Source organism: Natator depressus, chromosome 4 (genome assembly GCF_965152275.1).
Source record: "Natator depressus isolate rNatDep1 chromosome 4, rNatDep2.hap1, whole genome shotgun sequence".
NCBI lineage: Eukaryota > Metazoa > Chordata > Testudines > Cheloniidae > Natator > Natator depressus.
The window spans coordinates 128,010,221-128,030,870 of NC_134237.1; the positions used below are offsets into that span (position 1 = coordinate 128,010,221).

Below are 20,650 nucleotides of genomic sequence, written 5' to 3' on the forward strand. Positions count from 1 at the left end.
CCCGGCTGCTCCTCTGAAACCGGGAGTTACAGGGTTTCACACAGCAGTCCAGGGCACAGGGAAAGGACTGTACCCACCAGCAGCGCGGAGGGCAAGGACAAGGCGGCAGTGTGGTCACGCGGACTGATGCGTGGCCTTGACCCCCTTGTTCCTCCCTCGCAGCACAAGTGACCAGGCGCTGTGCCGCTCGCCAGCGGGCAGGGGCCCCGGGCCGCTCGTCCCAGCCATCCCTGGCGCACGGCTTCAGCCCCGAGGTTCACCCCGGCGGGGGGGAGCTCCCCTCCCAGGACGGGACCTCCCGAGCAGCAGCCCACCCCCCGCGGGCACGGAGCCGCTCCGGGCCAGCCCGCTTGGGGCAGGCGGGCTGCATGGTGGGAGCTGTAGTTCCCCCCGCTCCCCAGCCCTTGCACCCCCCTTCTCCCCCAGCCGGCGGCACTACAACTCCCAGCCGCCGCCGGGCCGTGCCAGCCCCCGCCCGCCTTCCCCGGCTTCCCGCGCGCGCGTGGGGCGGCCCCGGGGGCGGGGAGGCCGCGGAGGAGGCGGGCGGGGTCGCTATGCGGCGCGGGAGGCTGCTGGCCGGGGCGCTGCTGGGTGCGCTGCCCCCAGGCGGAGCGAGGGCGAGCCGGGCCCTTCCGCACGTGCCGTTGCCAGCGCGCAGGCCGCTCGGCAGCCGCAGCGACATGTCCGAGGAGGCGAAGAGGGCGGCCGCCTGGGCAGCTGTCGATAACCACGTGAAGGTGAGTGGGGGACCCTCGAAAGACCCCCCCCCTTACCCCCCCGCCCGTCTCTGCAAAGGGCGGCCCCCGGAGTTTGCAGCAGCTTCCATTCGTCTGGGCGGGCTGCATCAGACCCCCCCCCCCACTGAGAGTTGTAAAAGTGGCCCCTTCCCCCCCGCCCTCCACTCACCCCCAAGCAAAATGTTTTGCATCGTGCCTGTCCAACTGAATATGCCAGTGATCATGCACTTTAACACGTGCCTGTGTGCAAAGCGGCTGGGGATTTTGCTGCCCTGGGGTTCTGCCCTTGCAGCTTCCAAGCTTGGGGGGTGGGGGGGATGGCATAGTTTGACCCAGCTCTGGCCAAGTGCCTGTTGCACTTGTGCTTGCAGGGTTGCTGCCAAGCCTCACTGTCCGCGAAGGAGTCTTTTTGCCCCTTGCTTTTCAAGGGTATTAACAAAACCCTATCTAATATCTTGGGACCCTCATGGCTGCAGCTACACTGCATACAACAAAAACCCCTTTCAGTTTTGTGCCTTTTGTGAGGGACAGTTTTCCATTCCTTGCTTGGTACAAGTTGTCTGTTGCGCAGGGCACAGCATATGCCTACTGCTCTCTATAAATGACGATTTTGGTTGATCTCTGTTTCAGTGAGCCATGCTAATATTTTTCATTTTCATGGCAGATTTCAAAATAAACTAAACTAACTGCCGTACAAGTTGGGGCCAGATAACAAACTTCCAGTACTCTGATGGCCCTTGCTGAGCTGGATTGGCATTTCTAAGGTGGTCATTGCGCTACTATCTGAGCACCACACAGACTTTAATGACCAACAGTGCTGTGAATTAGTAAAGTATTATCCACATTCTACCGATAGGGAAATCGAGGCAGAGCAGTTAAGTGACTCATTGGAAATCACATAGGATCTCTAGATCTGTTTTTGGTACAGGCCTGTCTGGACACATTGAGCCTCAATCAGTTTGAAAACAAAATCCTCCAGCTAATCAGAACTGTGGAGCGAAGGTCTATGCTGTCATAGAGTTGAGACTTCCGTGGACTAAGCATGCTTTTTATTCTGGTAAAATAGAACACTTAACTGTTGTCCTTTTGAAGTGGGAAAGGAATACAGTTAAGAATGTAAAAACAACTATTTGTTCTATGTCCAGGAAAGCTCTCAAGGCTTTTCTGGCTTCCCTTGTAGCTGGTAAAAATACATGGTCTGACATAGCTCGCAAAGTAAGACAGGTTGTGGCCTTGTTTAATTTTATAGTAGTTGCTTCTTAAGTCTTTTGTAAACAGTAGTAAATAAACTGGTAGGAGCCATTGCATGGGTGTTAGATGGTTTTGACTATTGGGGAAAATCCCCTCTGTTCTTCCTTTCACTGATCTTTTCACATCAGAAGCAGAGAGCTCAGCATTTTAAGGGGTAGTTGTATTTTTGGACATTGCAGCTGCCAGTGTAGTTGTCACTGTTAATTAGTCTCCCAACACTAAGCAACATACTTCCTCATTCCTATTATTATTTATTCATATTACAGTAGTGCCTAGAGGTGGGCCCCCTGAGACAGGAGCCCAGTTGTGCTAAGTACTGAATGTACACCTAGTGAAAGATGGTCCTTGCCCTGCAGTCATCATACGCCCTAATCTTACAGACACACACATGCTTAGCTTTGATTACTACTCATGCTAATAAAATCAATCACGTGTATTTTGCAGGATCAGGGCCTTAGATTTGTCAGCTCTTTGTGGCAGAGATCTTATTTTTGTTTAGTGTTTGTACAGCACTCGCACAACAGGGTCCTGATCCATAACTGGGACATGGTCTATGCTTAAAAATTAGATCAACATACCTGCCTCATTCAGGGCTGTGAAAAATGTCATGTCCTGAGTGCCATGGTTAGGCTGACCTAGTCCCTGGTGCAGACATGGCCAGGCTGACAGAAGAATTCTTTATTCAACCTAGCTATTGCCTCTCAGAGAAGTAGATTAACTACATTGATGGAAAAACCCTTTCTGCCAATGTAGAAGTATCTACTCTACAGCGGCGTAGCTGCAGCATAAAGGGCCATCTTCCTCCAAGACACTACTAACTTCCTCCAGAACTCCACAACATTAACAATCTCTCCAGAACACCACACTTGACATCATGGATATCGCCTCCCTGTACACCAACATCCCTCACCGTGATGGCATCGCTGCCTGCCTTGATACCTACAAGATGAAGTGCAGCACTTGGAAAGCCACCCAAAACACTCTATGCATGACACTAAATATATCCATTTCATCCTTACCCTCCACAACTTCACATTTAAGAACATAAGAAGGGCCATACTGGGTCAGGCTGATGGTCCATCTGTTGGATCATATTAAGGAAGTTCTGTATTAAAATCACAAATGAGTTTGATTCCCCATAGTTTAAATTCCAGGGTATTACTAATTAAGAGGTCTCTTGGTTTTTGGTACTGTTTCTCTCCCTCTGTGCGTGAAACTTGCAAGCTGCTAATTGTGTTAGTACAGTCTAAGACAGAGTCTGTTCTCAAAGCAATTCACAGAGAGAGAGACACAAAGCAATACTCTAACAACAGAAACAGCACCCAGAGACTCCCCGCCCTTTTGTTGTATTAACAATTGTGATTAAAATAGAGATAGAGGATGTATGTGGATGGATGCTTGGTGTGGATAATAACTGAATGATCAGGGAGGTGCCTGTGTCCATCGGCTGAAGAAGGCATCAAGTGGAAATAACCAGAGGACCCCCGGAGGGCAGACTGGAATCCACCCAACAGCCTCAAGAATGGGAGAACCAAAGAACAAGATAACATCTAGCAGCACGGAGCCGTCAGGAATGTGCTATCTGCTGATTGATTCAGCAACAGCATGATGAAGCAATTCCCATAGACTGGCATAGGAAGAAATTCCTATAAAAATAGACTCTAAAAAGTGAGAACTTTGGGGTCTGATTCTGCAAAGCAACTTCCAGGAGCATCAGATGAGCATCTGACAAGGCCCTGCTACCTCCTCATGTCCAGGCCACCTGGCCAGTGGCTTGGCATGAGCAACTCTAAGGCTGGTAACTATGATAACAACCTTGCAGAACCTGTGTGTGTGTGTTTGTATGAATGAATGTGTGAATAAATATGAGATTGAATGGAATGTTATAGCTATAACTAACTGCTTACTATGATTCTTTCTGTATTCACAATAAATGTGGTATTTTGCCTTTTTCCCTTTAATAAGATCCCGTTTTTTATTTTATTGGTATAACACATCTAGCCCATGGCTTTTGACAGTGGTGGGTGCCATGTGCTTCAGAAGGAATGAACAGAACAGGGCAATTATCAAGTGATCCATCCCCTGTTGTCCAGTCCCAGCTTCTGGCAGACAGAGATTTAGGGACACGCAGATCATGGGGTTGCATGTGTGACCATCTTGGCTAATAGCCACTGTTGAACCTATCCTCCATGAACTTACCTAATTCACTTTGAACTCAGTTATACTTTTGGCTTCCACAACATCCTCTGGCAACAAGTTCTACAGGTTGTGTGTTGTGTGAAGAAGTACATCCTTAGGTTTGTTTTAAACCTGCTGTCTACTAATTTCACTGGGTGACCTCTCATTCTTGTGTTATGTGAAGGGTAAAATAACACTTCCCCATTCACTGTCTCCACCCCATTCACGATTTGATAGACCTCTATTAATCAGTCTCCCCTTAGTAGTCCCAGTCTTTTTATCTTCTCCTTATATGGAAATTGTTCCATACCCCTCATCATTTTCATCCTCTGGATGGATGACCTAAACTTCTTTATAGATTTTCACCACAACTTCAACAACCACCACCCATCCATCCAACTCTCTCTAGAACACTCCCACACCAAGATCAACTCCAAGGACACCACGATTTGATTAAAAAGTGGAACCCTGCAATTTACTTTATACAAAAACCGTACAATCACCACATTATTTGCACAGTTCCATCAACCATCCCAGACACATCAGAAAAATCTGTTATCTACAGTCAAGCACTCAGATACTGCAGAATTTGCTCCGAAGAGGAAGTCCTGGATATACATCTAAACACACTTAAGGCTGCCTTCACTAAACAAGGAAACTCTACCAGAGAAGTACATTGCATCTTTGAAGTGGCCACCCAAATACCCCGGGAGAACCTGCTTCAGTACAGGAAAAAAAACCCTGCTGACCATGCTCTCTAGTTGTCACCTACCACTGGATTCCATAGTGGATCTCATCAAACATTTACAAACCGTGTTTGATGGGGACCACACTCTGAAAGAAATCGTTCACAAACCCCCTCTTCTGGCCTTCAAACAACTCCTCAGTTTCACTAAGCACATCATCAGAAGCAAGTTCCCCACAGACCAAGACACAGCAACTCAAAGTAGCACCAGACCCTGCCAAAACACCCTACTGTCTGCTAATCCTCAGTTGCCAATTGCATTTGAAGTGGTCTAATTCAGCATATGTGAACCCTTATGCTTAATGATCTATTCTATCTTATATTTAGCGGAGACATTCTGATTACCTTCTCCAGACCTGAAGAAGAGCTCTGTAAAGCTTGAAAGTTGTCCCTTCCACCAATAGAAGTTGGTCCAGTAAAAGATGTTACTCTCTCTCGTCTCTCTCTCATGTCCTAGAACCAACAGGGCTACAACAACATTGCAAACAAACAGAGAGGACAGACAAAGGATGGGAGATAAAGTATTATCCCTGTTTTACAGTTGGGGAAGTGAGACAAAAAAAGCTTTAATAAATCTCTTTGGGATTTGAACACTTTATTTCCGCACATTCCCCCCCTTGTTTCAGGCCTTTGTTGGAGAATGGGATCCTTTGTGATTTCCCAGTTTTTCCTTTCTTAGGTCTTGTCTAGACTAGGGGCTTGTCTACACTTGAAACACTACAGTTGTGCCGCTGTACTGCTTCAGTGTAGACACTACCTACACCGACACAAGGGGTTCTCCGAGCAGTGTAGATAATCCACCTCCCCAAGAGGCAATCGGTAGGTCGATGGAAGAACACCAGGTGGTAGGTTGGTATAGCTGCGTCTCTCAGTGGTGTGGATTTTTCACACCCCTCAGAGACATAGGTACACCAGTGTAAGTTCCTAGTGTAGACCAGCCCTAGGATTTGGAAGATGTTAGCACATGCTAACAATCTCATGTAGACAGAGCAGTGTGCCTTAACACCATATTCAACTCCGACAGTTTAATGTTAAAGGCACACTGCCTTGTTTACACTAAGCAGTTAACATGTTAGTCTAGGACTTGGAAGGTGCTAGCTCTGTCTTCACTATTAACACTATACCCTACCCTTACTTGTTGTTTACCTTATCTGCCTATATCATAGTAAAAACTACCAGTGCCTTGGCTCCACTGGGGTTTTACAGCAGTGCAGCTAATGCACATTAGTTATCCTGCTTTAAAAGCACACCTTCTGGGGGAGGGGGGCAGTGAAGACGTATCCCTAGTCTAGACAAGAGCATGTATGTTTTGTCTTACCTAGATTGTTGTAGGCAGGCTGGAGCTCGCTGTCTGTCTCCTCCTTCTCCTGTTCTTGACCTTGATCTTCCCTGGGAGCAGTGCAGCTTCATTGTGTCTTGGCCTTACACGACCCACCCCCCAGCAGGAGTAGGGAAGAACTTAGGAGATTGAGTCTCTCCCATTTTTATGGCATCGCTGGCACCACTGGGAACATAGAGATGTGATTCCTCTTCAGGAGGAGTCATGGCAGACAATCTCTGGTGGGTTTGTGGGGGTAGGCTGGGATAATGTGGGAGCTCCCAAACTTGGGCCAGATTTAAAGAGTTAAACTTTTTGTCAATGTCACTTAACTTGCCCCTTAAGTCCTTAACCCCTCTGGGGGATTGATCTGCTTTACCCTTTTCCTTCTCAATCAAGCTTACACTGCAACAATGCTCCCACTCGCCAAAGCAAGCTAGCTCCATCCAGAGCTGTTCAACTCCAGTCAAAGCATCAGCCACAGGAGGTTGCTTGATATGTAATTCAGTGATTTTTGTCTACACTTGACAAAGTCTACACTTGTCTAAGGCTTGTCTACACTTGAAATGCTACAGCAGCACAGTTGCAGCTGCACTGCTGTAGTGATTCAGTGTAGATACTCGTTACAGTGATGGGAGGGGTTCTCCCATCTCTTGTTAATCTGCCTCCCGAGAGACGGTAGGTAGGTCGACGGAAGAATTCTGCACTGAGGGTTAGGTCTTAGGTTGGCTTAGCTATGGCACTTATGGGTGTGGATTTTTCATACCTCTGAGCAACATAGCTGAGTTGATCTGACTTTTTAGTGTAGACCAGGCCTAAGAAACATTAAACTGCTCATTAGGTAATATGTAAGGACCAAGTAGTGACACCTTGTGGATGAACTTATTTGGGGAATGTGGCTAAATGCAGTAGAACCTCAGAGTTACAAATACCAGAGTTATGAACTGATCAGTCAACCACACACTTCATTTGAAATTGGAAATACACAATCAGGCAGCAGCAGAACCCCTCCCCCCCGCCCCCCCCAAAAAAGCAAGTACAATACAGTACTGTGTTAAATGTAAACTACTAAAAAGTAAAGGGAAAGCAGCATTTTTCTTCTGCATAGTAAAGTTTCAAATCTGTATTAAGTCAATGTTCAGTTGTAAGCTTTTGAAAGAACCACCATAACATTTTGTTCAGAGTTACGAACAACCTCCGTTCCCGAGGTGTTCGTAACTCTTAGCGTCTATTGTAGTAAAATCTTGAGCTAACGTTTTGTGATTCTTTTTCTGGCGCTAGCACAGTTCCGCAAGTGAACTGAAGCTTTGTACTCTGGCTGAGGAAGTTGCTCCTGTATGAACAGCACAGAAGTATGCATGGGATGCAGTTAGATCCCATCAACACTTAGATACCCAGGTGATAGGTAAATATAAGAAGTGGATCCACAGTGCAGAGAATGCCATTGTAACATGCTAGTGCCTATCCATTCCACCTCCCAGTGTGTTTAAATATATAATACAGTAATGTGTAGATGAGACTGAATGGTCTTAAACATGCTCCTGAACCAGGCTACCATCCGGGAAAACCTGGGGCTATGCAGTTAAAACTCCTCTATGCTGAAAGACTAAAATCCTGTTTTAAATGCATCAGGGGGCTATTGTGGAGCAGGACTTGGACTCATTTACACCATGTGTCTACAGAGCAGACAAGATCTGACTTCTGAGTGTGAGGGACGGGGTGGCCTGGTACTCTGCTTCAGGGTGTATGCTCTTGCATTTCTTGCTTTGGGCAGCAGTACTGTTTACGAGCGATATTGTTCCCAGCAACAGTATTTCACTGTGTGGTTTCCTTGAAACACAACATCAAATGGTTTCAACTTCCTCCCCTGCTGTGGCAACCTCTGAAGGCTGCAACTGTCATGCAGAGTAATAGGCAGGCAGAGAAGGTGCACTGTTAGCTGGTTTCTCTGGTGTGGGTGGGGGAGAAGAGGCACATCTGCTGGAGACAAAGAACTGCTCTACACCAGAACCAGGGTTTGTAAACAGAGAGGCTAGTTTAAAGGAAGGTGCTGCATCAAAAATCCAGGGTTAAAAGGAAACACAGTAGGAGCGAGCCTTTATCCCAAGCCTCAGGAAGATTTTCAATGCTGGTATTGTGGGAAGTGTTTCCCAGGCATCCTTAACCCCTCTGTAATCTACATTATTATATCCCTTCATCCAAAGGAGTATCGTGTTTTTGGAGCTGACCTTTCTCTACTCCTTTGAAGGATTAGTCAGGCTCCTGTATGCTCCAAATGGATCTGTCCTTCTAGTTTTTCCTAGACATTTGTCCCGTTTGCTCTTGCAAGTTTGTCGCCCGAGCCCGGCCGCAAGAGCAAATGGGACAAATGCCCAGTTTTGGCAAAAAAGTCGGGACATCTGGGACAGAGTTTATAAAGGGGATTGTCTGAGCCAAAATGGGACATATGTTCACCCAGTATTGGAGCCCTCCATAATGTGCTATGAAAACATGCTTCTCTCTTTTTCTGGTTTGCAGAATAACCAAGTCCTTGGAATTGGAAGCGGCTCTACAATTGTCCCTGCTGTCCATCGACTAGGTATGGTAATGACGTTGGTTCCATCTGAAGGAAAATCCTGTGTTCCAGCAGCCCCAGCTAACAGGAACGCTAGTGTGGAGAAGTGAAATGTAATTATCCAGTAGGCAGGCAGGCTGGCAGGAAACAGCTGACTTGCAGTTAAAAACCTTGGGTGTGTTGATTGGTCAGCACATTCGATCTGAGGCAGAAAGTAAAGCCTGTTCTCGTGCCTCAGTTTCATTGTAAAGGCCGTCACCAAGAATTAATGAGTTTGTTGGTCTGCAGCTTTTATTAGAGTTGAGCTCTGCTCTGCTCTTGCCAGACAGTCCAGTCTCCTGAATTGTGCTCAGGTTGGAGCTAAAGGTCTAATTCCAGCTCTGCCATTGACCCACAGTGTGGCTTAGGTTAAGGGACTGCCCCATTCTTCAGCAGTTGACTCATTTGTAAAATCGGGGTAATGTTACTCATTCACCTCTCAGATGTCAGGAAGGCTAATGTTTGAATGGTGCTTTGAAGATGTGGCATTAAATCCTGCTGTAATTCATATGTCCTGCAACTCCACTGGTTGTACTGGGTGAAAGTCAGGGCAGAGTTTGTCCCATAAAGTGCTGTGTGTAGGCAAACTATTATTGTAATGTGACCCTTTAGCAAGTGGGCACAAGACTAATTATATACCTGCGTCTCGCCAAGGTGCAGTGTGTGGTACCAGCAGCGTTTTATGGGTTAACAAAGGGCAGGAGGCCAGGGCTCATTTTCAGCCTTAGGTCAGATATGCTCATCAAGCGCCCTAGAACCTTTTTGAGTCAGTCAGCTCAGGTCTGCTCCTTGTTTTTGAAGGGAGGGACTCGCAACACGCTTAATTCTAGAATGCAATTCGTCTTGGCAACAAAAAGAGGACAATCAGCTGTCTCTTATTGGCCTCCCATATAAAACAGAACAGCCCCCTGTGGGGAGCTGGGACTGCTGGACAAGCTCTGTTTGTGGGGGGGGTTTTTTGTTAGCTCAGCAGCATAAGGTCCCATCTGTTCCAAATGAGAGTTTGGGATGTTCCGCCGATCAGGACTCTGAATACTCCTTGGCGCTATCTATTGACTATAACTTCAGTGGATTATGCACCTGAGCAAGTGCTGTTTGCAGGTCGAGACCTAAGTGGAGACCTAACAGCACAACTGGTAATAGAAGATGGGAGAGAGCAAAAGTCACTGTTAAGATTGTAGAGATGCGCACTTGTGTACATTGTTTGCATCTTGTTGATTCCAGGGTGGAGTTTATGTTAGTTTTTAATACTTGTGAGGTATTTTAGGACTTGGAAGCTCTGCTTCCTGGTATGGTGGCTCAATGTCAGAGCTGCTCTGATTCTAACCAAATCTTTGAGCCATGAATACATTTATAAAGCACTATTGGCCTTCAAGACTGCTAAGCTTGGCCTTATGTCTGAGCAGTGGCGTGCCAAAAGCAGGGCTTTCTGAATGATCAGAACAGGTGAGGAGTTTGCCTGCATCACCTGTTGCCATTAGGTAGCACTTACCCATGTTCACTCAGTCAGGCTGTTGGATTTGCCTAAATTTGAAACGTAGCATTTTGTGAACAAAATTTATTAGGGAATTATCTTAATACGTCCATAATAACATCTATTATCTTAATAATAGATGTTCATCTTTTCAGGTTACACGGAGGGAGGAAACATTTAATTCTTTTAATGGAAATGCTGGATTTTGCTCCATTAGTCATTCCCCTACCATATATTTAAATGCTTTTTATTACACGTGATATGAGGCCCTGAGGCAGCACAATCTTTCAGACAGCTGCTGTTATTCACCTAAAGCTCTCTTGTTTACAAGGAGTGCAATAAAATGTGTATAATATAGGATTTAATTCCCTAGGTGATGAATTATTCTTTACTGACTGGGCACAATTCTTGCTTGCTCTTCTGCTCCGATATGAGATGGGTCATTAGCCTTTTCATCAGAGGCTGACCCAGAGAAGTTGTTTAAACATGGTTGTCACCAGAAGCTACAGTTTATCCAGCACAGGATGACACTTGTTTGTAGTTTGTGCCTGACTCTTCTTTGCAAATACAGGTAAGCCCAAGTAACTGGAATGTTTCGAAGAGGCTGTTTGAACTAAAGTTTCTTAAAGTGAAGCTTGTTGCACTTTCCTCCAGCTCTATTGTTTGTTGAGCAAACTGATGCTTCTGCTTCTTCCTACAGCTGAGAGAGTTAAACGGGAGAATCTGAATATTGTCTGCGTCCCAACATCTTTTCAGGTAAAAAATATTGTCCCCGCCGGTGCCCTTTCTTATGGGTAAGACACTTGGGGTTACATTCTATCAGTCTATGGAAACTCTAGGGCAGTTTCTGAATTAGCCGGTACTGTAAATCTGCTCAAAACCCCAGTTAGTTAAAGGAGAACGTTGCGAGATTTCAGCACAGATTCATGGCCGTGACTTCAGGTGGGGTGATGGATAGTCATTGCGCTGAGCTGAGATTCACAACAAACCCATGCAATTTTTGAGAAGCTTATGGTGTTGAGTTTCAGACAACATGCCTGATATGTGAGTTACCATACGGCTCAGTCCATGGCTCCAACTCAGGGGCGAGCAAACTTTTTGGCCTGAGGGCCACATCGGGTTTCCAAAATTGTATGGAGGGCCAGTTAGGGGAGGCTGTACCTCCCCAAACAGCCAGGCATGGCCCGACCCCTATTCAACCCCCCCTGCTTCTTGCCCCCTGATGGCCCCCCTGGGACTCCTGCTCCATCCACCACCCCCTGCTCCCTGTCCCCTGACCACCCCCAGACCTCCCGCCCGACTGCTTCCTGCCGCCCCATCCAACTCCTCCTGTCATTCCTGACTGCTCCCACGGGACCCCTGCCCCATCCAGCCCCATCCAACCACCCATTCTCCCTGTCCCCTGACCGCCCCCAGAACCCCTGCCCCTGGCGGCCCCATCCAACCCCCCTCCTCCCTGACTGCCCCCCCAGGACCCCTGCCCCCACTCAACCCCCCTGTTGCCCGCCCCCTGACCGTCCCGCCCCCTGTCCACACCCCTGCCCCCTGACCAACCCCATGGAACTCCCCTGCCCTCTATCCAACCCCCTCCTCCCCCTTACCGCGCTGCCTGGAGCACTGGTGGCTGGCAGCGCTACAGCCGAGCCGCCCGGCTGGAGCCAGCCACACCACCACGCAGCACAGAGCACCGGGTCCGGCCGGGCTCTGCAGCTGCGCTGCGCGGCAAGAGCTCACAGCCCCGCTGCCCAGAGCATTGTGCCAGCGGCACAGTGAGCTGAGGCTGCAGGGGAGGGGCCACAGCAGGGGAGGGGCCAGGGGCTAGCCTCCTGGGCCAGGAGCTCAGGGGCCGGGCAGCAGGGCCCTGTGGGCCGGATGTGGCCCGCGGGCCATAGTTTGCCCACCTCTGCTCCAGCTGTATAGAAAAGCTATCAATTATGTTGAATTAGGGGCTTGATCCAAAACCCATTGGAAAGACTCCCTCTGAATTTACTGGGCTTTGTATCAGGCTCTGGAAGCGGTAAAATTTGAGCTGCATGCTGCACTGGTGGGATCACATGCACAAGAGGATATGGAAGCACATGTAGCTGGCTTGCACGTGGAACTCCTGAAAAGAAATCAGCTTAATCTGTCCCTTGCTGTGCAGCCTTTTACAGGAACTAGCTTTATACCCGCTGAGCTGTAGAGCTGTGAGCTGTTTTTGGAGAGAGGAAGAAAGGTCTTGTGGAAGCACTGAGGACTGGGTGTCAGGAGAACTAGGTTCTGTTCCTGACTCTGCCACGGAGTTTCTGTGTGACATTAGGCAAATCATGTTAGTTGCTCTGTGCCTCCCTTTCCTTAATAATGAAATGGGAATACACAGGCACATTCTCTTCCACGATGTGCTTCCCCTTCCCCTGTAGAGCATGACACGAGAGTGATGTCATCAGGCAAGTTCTTGAGACAGGAAGGGCAATAGACCATTGGCAGAGGCAGTGTGGCCCAGTGGATAGATCACTGGACTGGAAGTCAGGAGACTCAAGTTCTATTCCTGGTTCTGCCACTGACCTGCGCTGAGACCTTGCGCAAGTCACTGCACCTCTGTTTCCCTTCCCACCCTCTGTCTGTCTTGTCTGTATCGCAGGCTCTTTTGGGCAGGGGCACTCTCTTGCTATGTGTGCGTTCAGTGTGACACAGAGACCCACTGGTGCCAACTAGCAAAGGGTTCACTGTTTGTTATGAGAAACTCCTGTCTCAGATCTGATAAACTCATTATACGTAATACACTCTTTTCATGGTATTTATCCATAAAATGTAGCATGTGAGGTCTCTACTGAAAGCGTGGAATTTATCAATACTCATCATCGTTGCAAGATGTGTGCCCCGAGAAGTGTCACATTCAGCGCTTAGCAAGAGTGGGGACACAATCGTGCTACTGTAATATAAATAATTAATAATAATGTTAATTGAAAGAGTGAAATATAAACTCTATACACAAAATGCTGCCAAATACACAAAGTAATTACTTTTTTCTTTTTAAAAAAAATATCTTCTGTACTCTTTCATTTTGAGTGATCTAGGGTGTTATATGCAACCATATATTTGAAAAAAAAATTCAGACGGAAGTGACTTTATTTATTAATTGATATTGTCTCTTTAATTTCCCTAAAATGGTAACACTGACGCTTGTCCCACCTGTATATGATCTAACTAGAAACATGGGTAAATTTCTTTTGACCTCAACAATATTAGTTCTTCACGCTGATAATTAATTGAAAATGAATGTGTTCAGCCTTCTTCAATGCACCGGTGTGAAGTGTGGCTGTAAGAGGCTGCGCTGTGGTTTTAGGTGGAACATTACAGTTGGGAAAACTGGCCTTTCATTGATAAGGAGCAAGATCTTTCTGAATTGTAGGAGAGACACGCTGTAATTCTCGGTGTTCATTCCAGTATTGGTGATTGAACTTTTCTTACTGCTTTCTGCTTACCGATGTGAACCATGTTGCACAGTTGTAGCTGAATCGAATGCAGACCCTGCTCATGGGAGAAAGCATGCTGTGTCACACGACTGCCTGGGGGAAATGGGAAAGGGACAGTAAGGCATGCAGTAGCTGGCCTTACCATGTGGGTTGCACTGAGACCAGATACTTCTTTTCCTAGTCTTAGGTGAAAACTGGTTACACTAATGTAGTCCTACCATTTGGCACAATATTCTAAGTTCAACTCACTTGTCTTTTATCATAGGCTTTTCTTTTTCACTGTTACCTGGATGCTAATATGCATATGTTAAGGAGGTCTAGCCAATAGAGCCCTGGACTGGGAGCCAGGAGACATGGGTTCTAGTCTCAGCTCTGATACTGACTTACTGTGTGACCTTGAGCAAGTCACTTCACCCCATTGTGCCTCAGTTTCCCCTCCCACACTTTGTCTCTTTTGACTACAAGCTTTTCAGGGCAGAGTGTGTCTCTTTCTGTGTGTATGTACGGTGCCTAATGTAATGGGGCCCCAAATTCAGATGGGGGGACTCTAGGCACTACTTTAAATGTTGTGCCATTATATTTTAATACAAAACTCTCCTTTCTGCTTCCTGGCTATGGATGGCTAAGGAGTTAGTACAGGAGTTATCTAGCATAGAGAAGTAGGGAGGGAGAAGCTGACTCCTGTTTCCCCTACCCTGTACCTTCAAGATGAAGAGATTGCTTTGGGGAGTTACAAGGGTAAATGCCAGGAGAAAGTCCTGCAGGATGGGATTCATGCCTGGTGTGTATCCATTGACTCCAGGAGAGTTGTTATTGGAGCGAATTTGGCCCTATGTGTGTAGTTAAATTCAGATCTGTTATGAAATGATCATGACCATTCACCCCAATGGAGTTTGATTTACACAGTAGAATTAACAATAAAAAATGTTCAACAGGTTCCTGGACACTAGGTTTGTACCGAGGAGCCTGTTCAGGCCGGAGATCTGAGACCTTGAGACATGGGGACAGATTTTCCCTAGCTGCCTGGCACCTTATGCAAAGTTAGCACTAAACACCACCAGATCAGTGCGGCAGCATCTTACTTCCACTTCCCCCGAGTGCACGTAACTGCATGAAGTGTAAGGGAGAGGAGAATCCGTGTCAGTGGGCCTTATTCAAACCCACCCCACCCCACCACTGGTGTAAATCCTTTGAAGTCAGTGGAGCCAAACCTGTGTGTATGAGATTGGAAACCGGCCCTGTGTATCTGTGTCCCTTTCCTCTTGAGTTGTGCACGTACTGATCATCTGGGTAGCCACCCGGGGGGTTATAACCTAGCAACAGGGCTGTTTCTTGGCAACAAACTGTAGGTTTCCATCTAATACTGAGAAGAGCTCTGAGTTCCGCCTAATTAAAACAGTTGTAGAGCCAAAGCAGGCTGCATGTCAGTGAGATTCCAAGTGCTGGGCAGTTCCATGTTTGTCTTGCTACACTTAGGGAACCTTCTTCACGTACCTATAGGGAACGTCTCATTCTAATCCTTGACGTATATGCAGGAGCCATATCGTTACTGCTGCTTTATCTCTTGGTCATGAGAACTCTGCACTTGCTTATGACTCCGTGAACCCAGCCTCCCCGTCCCATCGGCGCGAGTAACTCCCAAATGCTGTCGTGTCCTGAGACCTGCATGCGTGGCAGATACAGAGATCCGGGTCCTCAGCTGGTGTAGCTCCACTGACTGAAGTGGAACTCCACTGCCTCTTTCGCTTCCCCAGGATCTGGCCTAGAATGTTTAAAGGGAAACCGCACTGTAATATTAGAGATTTTAGTAAACAGAGAGTAAAATCAGGGAGCTCTTTAAAGATGTGTCTTCGCCTCGGTACAAAAGAACAAAAATTAAATAGTAGGACATGTCAGCAGTAGGGGGGCTGATACATCTCTGGTGTTGTCATTGTTTTATACAATACTCAAAAGTGTGCCAGGAGCTTTTGACTTGAGCAAAGTTATATTAGGGATGAATTTGGCTCAGGTAATGCAACTTGCTATAACACCTCTCTGGATGGGGGTTGAAACTGACACCTTTGGATCTATAAGCAAGAACCTCTTCTGCTTGAATTAAAGGGATGCAGCAGACTCCTAAACATCTATACAGTTTAGCCAGCACAGGGGATAGAAATCCACTCTTCGTTGGGGGGTTAGACTCATCATTGCAAAGCATGACAGAATCAGGAGACTTCCTCAATCTTTGTCAGGGAAGTTGGTTCTCTCCCCACCCCCCAATTTCTCTTTTAAAAGAAAAAATGATTTTTCATGCAGCAACAAAAAGCATTTTCCAGCTGTTAAACCTCCCTGCACTTCTGTGGGGTGAATATTACTACCCCCATTGCACAGAGGGGGACGAACTGGAGCACAGAGAGAGAAAGCAACTTGTCCAAGGTCACACAGTGGGTTAGTTTGTGAAACAGACAAATGTACAACCCAGGAGCCTAGTGTTTCCCCAATCTTGTAGGATTTAAGTAACTCCCACTGAAGTCAATGGGAACTGATTGTGCCCTGCAGGAGGAGGAACCAGGAACCCTAACATACAGCCACGCCACTGCAATTCAAAGCAGCGGTAATACCCTTTGTTACAGAATGCCAGTCTCTAACTAGCAAAGGAGACTTCTCCTTGTTACTTGGTTCTCCTGCTCCTGCTGCAGGACAAGATGCCTTTGGAAGCTGAGACTGGAGAGCTCAAGCCATCTCTTTGGTCAGACTTTGGAGTTGGGACACCGACAAAAGGAGTTTGAGCTGTTTGTGCAGCTTTTAGAGAATCTTTTAATTATCAACAAAATGTTTGTGTTGTTTTCATTGTGTAGGCACGTCAGTTGATCCTCCAGAATGGTCTAAGCCTCAGTGACCTGGACAGGCACCCGGAGGTAAGGGAACTGTAGAAATGAAATCGCTTCTGGCAGGTGTGTTAAGATAACGCCCTCACCTTTTGGCTCTCGGGACCCGGGTTTGAATTGTGAGCTAGGGCACAGGTGGAAATGAGCCTGCTGTGTTTTAGGCCTAGTTTGCTCACAGTGCAGAACCACAACCCGGCTGAGGGTGTGTGTTCAGGAGAGAGCCAGGGATGGACTAAAAGAAGGTGTGCAGGTTAGAGTGGAGATCTAGTACCTGAGCTGTAGGAAGCTTGTTCTGGCCGATTTGTTTGACCCCTCGATTTCATGAGCTCTAAATCCACTCCCTAATCCTGAACAAACACAAAATGAAGTAAACTAGAAGGGCCAGACATTGCATGTTGGAATTTGGCCAGGACTCAGGGCGCTAACAGCCACTCCCTGGGTGAAGGTTCAGTGGCACCGTTCGCAGCCCAGCCTCCCTGCCCCACGCTGCATGTCAGTTCAGCACTGATCTGGAGTGAACAGTGCTAGCTGCTGGTGTCACCCCCACCACCACTTCCTGTAGTGGCTGTATTTTCCCTGGGAGTTTCCCATTCACACACTGTCCCTACTTGTCTAACAAGACTAGACCAGATCAGCAGCTTGACGTGGTGTGGTAGGTTATAGCTGGACTTGCTGGCTGCTTGCTGTTTATCTGTGGCTCTCTGTGTAATTGTTTTCAGGAGACGCTTATATTGCGCCATCTGGCCTTGAGTCTATCCAGAGCTAGTTTTCGATGTACTCATCAAGCCTTCTAGAAATCAGTGATTGTTTCCAACAGTATTTAGGGTTCAGGCTGGTGTTGACTAGACTCTCCATGTAGCATCGAACCTCCTGCTGGCATTAGGATACTTTTCTGTGCAGTAAAACGTGGACAGCTCTTAGCGGAGGCATGAGTTGTGGGGCTGAGTGCAGCTGTGCAAACAGCAGGTGCCTGCTTCATGCCGCCTTTCATGACCAGCACCTTTGTTTCCCAAGGTTTCCAAGCCATGTTTTCTTTTCCCACAGCTTGATGTCGCCATTGACGGAGCTGACGAAGTGGATTCTGACCTCAGCCTTATCAAAGGTGGCGGGTAAGCAATGCCTTCTTGTGTCTGCTTACAGCTGCAGTGCTGCAGCCGGGCTTAAACAAATAGATTAATCTACTGGTGTTGTTAGAAATGTTTCTGTTATGGTAGTGTAACTAAACTGAAATCAGGGCCCCACTGTGTGTAGTGCTGTCTAAAAACTTAGTGAGAGGCAGTCCCTGACCCGAAGAGTTTCTAATCCAATATCCAAAATGGAGTAGGGGGTGGGAGTAGGAGCAGCATCGGCATCTAGTGATACAAGCAGTGATTGCTTTGGGTTGTGGCTTTGCTAAAGTTCTTAATCCTTTCACGCAGATCAGTCAGGAGCAGCTTTGTGTTTTGGGGATTCCATGTGAATTCAGTGCTTCGAAGGGTGCCAGGCTGACAACCCTGGGTATCCACACCGTAGGTATAGTAATATTGGCCTGTCCACCACTGTGCCTCACGCTGTGCCTGATTGGACCACCTGTAGAGGTTGAAAGAGTGCAGTCTTCTGTGTCATGCGTGTCTGTGCTAAGTCCCCCAGAGACTCTGTTTATTAGTATGCTTGGCTGATTGCCATCTCCCCAGTGACCATGGCTATCAGTCTGGGACCTTTCACAAGCACTAACTTACATTAGGTTTATGGGAAGGGGGAGGGGGTGAAACAACCTCCAGAATGAGTGGGGAGAATGTGAGGGATGCTGTCATCCCGTGGGCCCACCCAGCATGACAAGGCCAGTTTAATATGTTTACTTGTTAATTTTCTTCACAGAGGGTGCTTGACACAGGAAAAGATAGTTGCAGGCTATGCAAAATGCTTCGTCGTCGTTGCTGACTACAGGTAAAATATGTACTGCACTTCATTCCCACAAGGTGGAGACAGGGGGCCAAATTCAGCCATAGCTAAATATGTGAGTTCATTCACTGAGCGAGCGCATTATTTTGCTTCCAACGCTGTCAGTGGGCGCTTGGCCCTTGATGTCAATGGGAGCAGAACCAGGTCTAAGTAAGCCCAGCTCTACTGACACCTCATTAATTGAATTTGACTTTTGTTTTTTAATTTGCAAAACCCCAGAGTTCCCAAATTGCAGAAAGTGCTCGCTTCAGAATTTATCTGGACCCGTGCCTTTGGGAGTGGATATGCCCAGCTGCCTTGCCAGCTTTCCAACTTGACTGAGCATCATCATCTGTTCTTGGGCTAACTTCCCCCTCTGCTTACATCTGTAGGATAATATAAAATTAACCTGCAGTCTTTCTGCACAAGTGGCTGGGTGGTAACTGGATGAACGCCTGTGGCCTGTGCTATACAGGAGGTCAAGCTAGATGATCTAATGATCCCATCTGACTGTAAGACATATGAATCTGTCTCAAAAAAGGCTTAAGGAGGATTTCAATGGAGCACAAGGCTTTCTGCTGCTCCTCTGAATTTCCCCCTAAAGGACTTGGATGTTGTGCCCTTTGGGGCTTTATATGTGAGTGTATTAATAATAATAATTATAATTATTATTATTTATTATAATATTTTAGATGCTGTAATGTTAATATTAATCCTGTTTAAAACCAATTTCCTGTAGAAAAAATTCTAAGAACCTTGGGGAGCAATGGAAGAAAGGAATCCCCATTGAAGTCATCCCAATGGCTTACGTCCCAGTCATCAGAGCACTGACCAGGAAGTTTGGTGGCGCTGCTGAGCTGAGGATGGCTGTTCGTAAAGCGGTCAGTATGATCAAAGGTCTCTGAAGAAGGCCGCTCCCCCAGATGGGTGTACGTGGTGTGTGGCAAAACAGAAATGTGACGGATAATGTCTGTGCAAATATATGGTTTGTGCTTTTGAGTATATATAAAAGAACAAAAAACCTCTTGGCCTAAATTTTCAAAAGTGACTAGTGACTTTGTGCATCTGCTGTCTGAGCATTCCCTTCTGAAACTCAGGCCCCTTTACAGTGTTTCAAATAATACAGAAAAACACAATGAATGTTCCATATGTTTCTGGAGACAACATTTTGTTTCAGAAAGTGGTGGAAGTACCAAGGGACACAGCCATTTCAGACTTGATTCTGACTAAGGGAGGAATGGGTTGTGAATCTGAAGGTTCCAGGCAATTTGGATGAAAGTGATCATGAAGTGATAGATTTCAGGATTCCAAGGAAAGAAAGGAATGAGAGCAGCAGAATAAGAACATTGGACTTCAAAAAAGCAGACTTGAACTAACTTAGAGAACAGGTAGGCGAGGTCCCATGGGAAGGAAATCTCAGAGGGAAAAGGAGCTCTAGAGGGCTTACAGTTTCTCAGAGACAGTATTGAAGACACAATAGCAAACTATCCTGCTATGAAGGAAAGGTAGGAAGACTAGTAAGAGGCCAAGATGGCTTCATTAGGAGCTCTTTAAAGACCTGAAAATCAACAAAGAATCCTATAAAAAGTGAAAATATGGACAAATTGCTCAGAGGAGTACAAAAGAATAGCACAAGTATGTAGGGACAAAATCAGAAAGGTTAAGGCACAAAATGAGTTACATCTAGCAAGAGACCTAAAAGGCAATAAGAAGATGTTATTTAAATACATTAGGAGCAAGAGAAAGCTGAAGGAAAGTGTCCAGCCTCTGTTTAGTGAGGAAGGAGAGCTAATAACTGATGACATCAGGAAGACTGAGGTGTTTAATACCCATTTTGTTTCATTATTCACTAAAAAGGTTAATGGTGACCAAATACTTAACACAATTAATATCAACAAAAAGGGAGAAGGAATAATAGGGAAGCCAAAATAGGGGGGAAAACAGGTTAAAGAATATTTAAATAAGTTAGATGTACTCAAATAGGCAGCGCCTGATGAAGTTCATCCTAGTGTAATTAAGGAACCCTCTGAGACAATTTTGCAATCGTTAGCAATTATCTTCAAGACCGTGTAGAGGACGGGTGAAGTCCCAGGGAATTACAGACCAGTCAAC

General features: G+C 46.6%; 1 protein-coding gene across 1 annotated transcript in view; it reads left to right on the plus strand.

Moving 5' to 3' along the window:
- Positions 1–544: 544 nt before the first annotated feature.
- RPIA (ribose 5-phosphate isomerase A) overlaps positions 545–20,650 on the plus strand; it is a 32,772-nt gene continuing 12,666 nt past the window's right edge. The window contains exons 1-7 of the mRNA XM_074950176.1: positions 545–737; positions 8,747–8,807; positions 10,997–11,052; positions 16,589–16,648; positions 17,663–17,727; positions 18,476–18,544; positions 19,278–19,419. Coding sequence (XP_074806277.1) covers positions 555–737; positions 8,747–8,807; positions 10,997–11,052; positions 16,589–16,648; positions 17,663–17,727; positions 18,476–18,544; positions 19,278–19,419 — 636 coding nt within the window. The 5' untranslated portion in view covers positions 545–554. The remainder of the gene's footprint in view (positions 738–8,746; positions 8,808–10,996; positions 11,053–16,588; positions 16,649–17,662; positions 17,728–18,475; positions 18,545–19,277; positions 19,420–20,650) is intronic.